General features: G+C 33.8%; 1 protein-coding gene across 1 annotated transcript; it reads right to left on the bottom strand.

Moving 5' to 3' along the window:
- Positions 1-116: 116 nt before the first annotated feature.
- Positions 117-5,000, bottom strand: LOC113707884 (uncharacterized). The gene is made up of 3 exons (XM_027230267.2): positions 4,633-5,000; positions 2,784-3,585; positions 117-940 (listed from the first exon to the last, which is right to left on the bottom strand). Exons 2-3 carry the CDS (start codon positions 3,128-3,130, stop codon positions 463-465), a joined length of 825 nt encoding a protein of 274 aa, XP_027086068.2. The 5' UTR covers positions 3,131-3,585; positions 4,633-5,000; the 3' UTR covers positions 117-462.
- Positions 5,001-6,930: the final 1,930 nt, after the last annotated feature.

The raw sequence follows: 6,930 nt of genomic DNA on the forward strand, positions 1-6,930 counted from the left end.
AACTCGAGGTCCTAACTGCAAATTGAGACAAAAAAACCATTAACAGATTGACTCTGCTATAAATCTTAATTATGAAGAGAGAATAGGATTCCACTTCCAATCGCACAAAACATCGATTTGAGAAGGCTGTAGGAAAAGAAATGTCAAAATCTTTCTTTCAGACATATGCTAAGTATGTTCAAATCGCACGAAACAGGCTGCTTCAACTTTTTACACAATCTTGTAGTTCATGAAAGTCAACACTATTCTAGTTGCACCTACAAACACCTAGATCTAATTTCATCTTAATCTAAACCTGAATACAATCAACTAATGCTTGCTGAACAGATTCGTAATCCTTTCAAGCAATAATGAAGATCAGAACTGTTAACGGTATATATCTCTCTCTGTGTCTCCTTGTGGGACAGAAGTCTGGAAAAATAGAGTAGAATACAAAATTGATTTACAATTTGAAAGCCCATCTTATCCATCCTCCAGTGTTTGTGAACTCCTAAGCTCAGTGTGACCATTTGCTGAGTATGCAAAATAATATGCTCCTACAGTGGCAGCTAGAACTCCTAGAACTTGAGAAAATAGCTGGAAGTTAGCAAGCAGCTCGCCCCGGATCTCACTTTCCTTTGAATGGCATGCAATCTTGTCTTCCTTGAGCCAGCAGCCGTTTGGCATCATTGGACCATACAGAGTGAATGCTGTTTGGTAGAACCAGAGGCCTTGAAGAGTAATGACAATGCCACTAAACAAATCAACGGGAAAGCTGTTTGGCATGAGGGCTCCAGCAATCATAGAGAAAATGCACAGGCCTATGAGGATAACGAGGATTAGGTGGTAATATCCCTCAAGTCCCTGATGGGTAGTTGAGTGAAAGTAGAACAAGAAGTACTCAGCACAAAATGCAGAGGAAGCAATCAAGCTCAAAGCTCCATCTGGCAACGGGAGATAGCTGAAGGAATAGACGATACATTAAGCTATTTCAACATGAAAAAAAGAAAAAAAAAAAAAACTAGAAAAAAGATCTCAACACCATAATAACAAGGATTAGGTCGTAGCACAGGGCATTTGGTTTGCTAAATTCATGTTCACAACGACCATATAGCAAATAAAACTGAACTTTCTTTACATACAAGTAGCTTTTAGTACCAATATGGATTAAACTGATGACCCAACTCATCAGTTAAAAGTACCCGAAGGAAGAAAATCAGCAACTATACAGCTTCTACCCATGATTCTATAAAACTAACAGCAACATGTGTAACAATCAGCCAAAACAGACAAGCACCAGAGCAATCCTTGGTCTACATTCTCAAATAGGCATTCAAGTTTACAAACTGGAAAACAAAATTTCAAGGTACGTTATAATGAAGAATTCAGTAGCAAAGAGTACAGTCAACTCTTTGAACATCAATACTTTAGCAGCAAATGAAGTATTCTCAATTTGAATATCTTGTTGCCTATAAAGGACAAGAAAAAAAGACATACCATCACAAATAGAAGACCAGAATATAAAGCAATCATTCTTTAAGTTATAACCTAGCTATAAGTGCTCAAAAAATTCAATGACCATGTGTATACAACTTAAATGTTCTTTAGCAAATTAAAGCCTCAAGAAGTTGCCAGAACACATTCTCTATAAGTCACACTGTCAAACTCCATAAGGTAGCTACTCAAAACATACGAATCTATCAGACACATGATATGCTTTCCCAAAAATACCAATAAGAATAAAAGGAACACCCCTAACACAAAGGTATGTTCTGGATAAGTAAAAATAATAAGAATAAAAGACATGTAGTAATAGGTTGAACATCTTTATAATTTGACAATTATATAGCAACGAGATCTAAAATTGTAGACTCATCATCCTTAGCTTTCTGGATGAGTAAAGGATCCTTTTCTATGTACAAGATAATTTCAACCAGATGGCCTATGTTAAATGGTAGCAATATCCTTTAGAATAGCATATTGTAACTTCTATTCTAATTAAGTGCGTGCTAATAATTTGTAGAACTCGCAGTTCACATTTCTCATACAAAAATAACTTTTAAGGAAACCAAAAAAATTCCAAAGACAAAAGATATCAGCTATTATGGACCTCTATGTAAGTTAGTTAAACAGTTATAAGAAGTTAATCAGCACACTAAACATAGCAATCAGCAAATTTCGAAAAATAAAGCAGTGATTACTATCCTGGAATAAAATTAACAATTTGATGTGGCAATGTAAACATGTGATATGTTCTATCGGTTTTCGATGGGTTGCATCTTATCTAAACAAGAAGGCAAGTTTTTCATAATTTGAAAGCCACACGAGCGTTGAAGAGAGCACATGTGAAAGCAAAAGTATTGCATAAAATATCATACTCTGAAACATTCAATAGAATGGGTCAGGCTATAGGCTATTCAGTTTCATCTCCTTTCAGCATATATCCTCCACTTCACCACACAGAGCATATCATTATGGAAAGTTTACTTTCCCTACTTATTGGCCACCCTAAAAAATTGTCCTGAATTGCTTTTGTAAATTCCACATCCCTCAGAAAATAAAAGTATATATTAAAAGACCAAAAAACTTCAAATCCTAAGTTCTCCTTAAATTGGCTGATGAAAGTCAATAATTCACGATAGCATACCATAGCGCATTTGATCCAGGCACCCAGCAAGATGGAGCTTCTTTACGTCAAAATGAAAAAGAAAAGAAACAACGAATATAAATACTAAAACATAAAAGACATGCTGATAAAAAAAATCTATGACTAAAGGTGGAAGATGCTGCAAAGAATGACTTACCTTGTTTTCTCAGAAAGAAATGCAATCAAGCCGAAGACAAAAAACATGAGAAGCATTCCACCATGCTCAAAATTATTCATGTGACTGGGGTTCAGCATTCCATTAACAAACCACTTGAGGTGGGGAGAATAAAGCAGCTCTATACACATATCAATGAAAGATCCAATCGTTATGACATATAGTTCCAAATATTTGAGTTTCCCATCACATCCCGGAACGGGATTCCATGCCCTGACTCGGAAAGATTTGGGGCTCAATGCGTATCGTACAATAGAACACCATGTATGCCATATCCCTACAACAAGAAATAGTGTTCCTGGAAGAACATGCCCAGGAAATGAACCCATCTTTCCAATGACACAACCAAATGATGAAGGATCACTTCTTTTTTATGCCAAACAGAAAATTACCCTTTTCTGATAACTATTCTCAACCCTGAACAGAGACTGCAAGTTGCCAAAAATCAAGAAAGAACTTCTCAAATAGCTGCGCTATTTCTTAACTCATACTAACTCCCACATTGACCCTTCTTGATGAACGTTTAATTACCTTGAAGCAGAATCTTGACAGTCCAGAATCAATATCTTTTTCTAATGACAACTACATCCTCTCCTTCCTTCTATATGAGAACAGTATAACTATCCAATAATTCCCCTCAGAATCAGAGACAGCTAATAACAACTCAAACGGGACTTTCCCACATCTTCTTTTCTGTAAAGACAATCAAAAGAAACTGCAAGGGATGCTTCTGGATGCAATACTTCACTTAATCTCTTTCCTCTACTTGGAAACAGCAAATCATCTATTCCAACAAAAAAAAATCCGTTATTTTCATTAAGTACTTCTTGAAAATAATTGCTGTGCTCAAGCAACTTTTCCAAAGGCCTAATAGAGAAAATCTACAATAAATAGTCAGTAATGGTTCTCATCAAACTCCTCCTATTGCAGTCTTAAAAGTCTCTCGTTCCATTCTACAGTAATATTCTACTTGTACAATCAATAATGGATGCTTAAAAACAACTAAAGAACCACATTCCACCATTAAAAAAGTGGTCAAGACTACGACATTAACGCACCCGAGATCCATTTTTTTCATCAAAGGCTGAAACAAATCATAAAAACACCAAAAGCCCATTAAACCAAGCACAGAATAACCAATAAAAGAAAAGAAAATGAACAGAAAGGTTAAATTCTGTCTGTTAAAAGAAAGAATTTAAAATAATAAATTTAAATTCTTGTTAAGAGAATCTTTCACTGTAGCCAATTGCATTAGGAAGGCTATCATAATCATCCACTACACGATCCTTTCGAAATCCTGGGACCATCACTATTCCACCTATACAAATACATGCAAAAAGCATTTTGTGTATTTTCAGTCAACTTATAGACATGCTTTCAAGACTTTCCAAATACAGTTTCTCTTAAACCGCTGCTTCAGCTCTTCTTAAACATTCACCGCTCAAACCACCAAATTAAGATACATTATTTATGCAAAAGCATTTTATATCGAAATAGAGTTACATTATTTAATTAGTTTGTTCAGCTCTTCTCCATCATTCACAGCTGAAACAGCCTAATCAAGAAACTTTTACATCTTCTAGATACCAATTCCTGATAGTACAACGTAAATGCACTGTCATCGATCAAAATGCATAAAACCCAGAATAATATTACTCAAAAACCATCTCAAGAAATTCAAAAAAATCCCATATCAATAGATCTGAAAATCAAGAATCACACACCAAAAACACACACAAGAAAACACGTGATGATCAATTTTGAAGCAAAAACATTTCAAAGTAAATTGATCATAAAAAAGGGAAATTTATGCACGTCTTTTCGTGCTTACCTGCAAAGGCCGAAGAGACTCATGGCTCGGAAATCAAGGGTAAAACGTGAAAAAGAAAGAAAAAGAGGGAAACCAAAAAAAAAAAAAGAAGAAAGATTTTCTGGTTTGACTGTTTAAGGAAAAGCGAAGGAAAGGGGCGGGCAGCAAGAAAGAACTGACCGGAAATGGAGGAGGATGGTATTTATATGTTATAGTGTTGAAACTTGAAAGGAAAATAAGACCGGGCAGGACCGGGGCAGGGGAACACGGGTCTGCGATGATGCAGTAATTATTACTGTTCGTGTTAAAGTACAACATAAAAACGGAGTCAGAAAAAGCTGGCATGCACTCACTTTAGGACTAGGAGCCACCATAAGAATTTTCGGCAAAACTTTTGCGAAAAAACTTTTACGAAAATGATTGTCTACCATCACTCTTTTATAACGTACACATGGATGATGGAACAGAGATTACAGTCTGTGGGCTACTATCTTTTCTTTTCTTTTTTTGACAAATTCAGCTCACACTTAATTGAAAGAAAATTCTAAATTAAGCGACATATGATTTAAACTACAGAGAATCAAACTCAAAGATGAACGGAATATTTGATTTTAGAGATTTTTATGTTTGAATGGATTGGGGCTCGAACATTCGAAACGGTGTAGAGATTTTTGAACGGATTGTAATTTATATTAAACAGATTATACATTTTTACATCAGAGATGTAATATTTTACTACTATTTATGTGAGTCTTATATATAATAATTGTGTATTTATTGTAAGAATGTACAACCAATTCAATTTTAATTACAATTCGTTCAAAATCCTTACATCATTTCGGACGGTTATTACTGACAGTTGATGCCCCTGCTCCTGTTGTATCTTTTTTTTTCTGACTAAAAGCCCAAAGGACTTTTCGGCATTTTTACTAACCCTGAATCCCGTGAGAACCCCAAAAGCCGGTATCTCTTGAGGTCTCACAGGGAACTAATAAACCTACCCCAAACCCCCCTGAACCCCGATGTGGGACAAAGCCTCGACAATCGGAGGAGCTCCTGTTGTATCTAGGATTTAGAAATGTGATAATTTTCAATCTTCTTTTGTAGTTGGGCTTTTACTTAAGGGAAAATCGTTCACGTCCCTCACATTTTACAAAATAACTTTTTTCATCCCTTACTTTTAAAAATGTAATTTTACGTCCTTTACAAATTCACATTTGTCAAATTTGATACCTACTTAGCTTTTTGACTAGTTTTTTGTCGGAATTCACCACATGCCTTGCACGTGATCATATTTTAAGGGCAAAATTATCAAATCAGATTTTATATAATTCGATTCATAATTCCTCACATTTCATAAAATAAATTTTTTCGACCCTTACATTTCATAAAATAAATTTTTGCATCCTTTATTGATCATGTATGTGAGAATAATTTTTTTTAAATCCATGTATATATCTATTTGGTTTCACCTAAACAGTACGAACAGCATGTGAAATCAAATGGAGACATATTACATACTATTCGTACTGCTCAAGTGAAATCAAATAAATATATATATATGAATTTAAAAAAATTGCTAGTTTTTCACTTATATTTATTTTCTTTTAATCGAAATTTGAAAATAAAGAAGACATTTAATCCTAAATATTATCGAGTGTTTATATCGAATTAAATTTGGATAGAAAAAGTAAACAAAAGGAAAGTATGACAAAAAGAAATGAGTGATTGGCACTTTTAAATTTTAAAACAATCACAAGGCAAGTAATTCAACTGTTTGTCTTAAAAGTATCGAATAGAAATTTCATATTTAAACTGAAATTTGTTAGCACAATTATAGAATTCGAGTTAGGCCCCATTAATTAGATGACCTTATTATACAACTCAATAAAAAAATTATTACTAAAAGAGAAATGTCACAAATATTGAATAGGTTCAAATGGTGAAATATTATAAATATATACATGGGTTTCAAACAAAATCATTAGCTTTAAACACCTATATATATATATCTATTGAATAGCATGTGTATAATTACGATTAGCATGTTTGGATTAAATCCAATAGAGATAAATTACATGTTATTCATACTCTTCAGATAAAATCAAATAGACATATATGCGGATTTATAGAAAAAAAAACTATTCGTATACATGATCAATGAGGGATGAAAAAATTCATTTTGAAAAATGTGAGGGATAGAAACATTCATTTTTTGAAATGTGAGGAATGAAACAATTCATTTTGTAAAATGTTAGGGACGACAAAATTCATTTTGTGAAATGTGAGGGACTATGAATCAGATTATGTAAAAATTTG

This window comes from Coffea arabica, chromosome 9c, assembly GCF_036785885.1.
Source record: "Coffea arabica cultivar ET-39 chromosome 9c, Coffea Arabica ET-39 HiFi, whole genome shotgun sequence".
Taxonomy (NCBI): domain Eukaryota; kingdom Viridiplantae; phylum Streptophyta; class Magnoliopsida; order Gentianales; family Rubiaceae; genus Coffea; species Coffea arabica.

Coding starts and splice junctions, on each gene's coding strand:
- LOC113707884 (XM_027230267.2), bottom strand. CDS start 3,130: ATGGGTTCATTTCCTGGGCATGTTCTTCCAGGAACACTATTTCTTGTT. Junction 941..2,783: donor TTTCTTTCTGAGAAAACAAG/GTAAGTCATTCT, acceptor CTATTCCTTCAG/CTATCTCCCGTTGCCAGATG.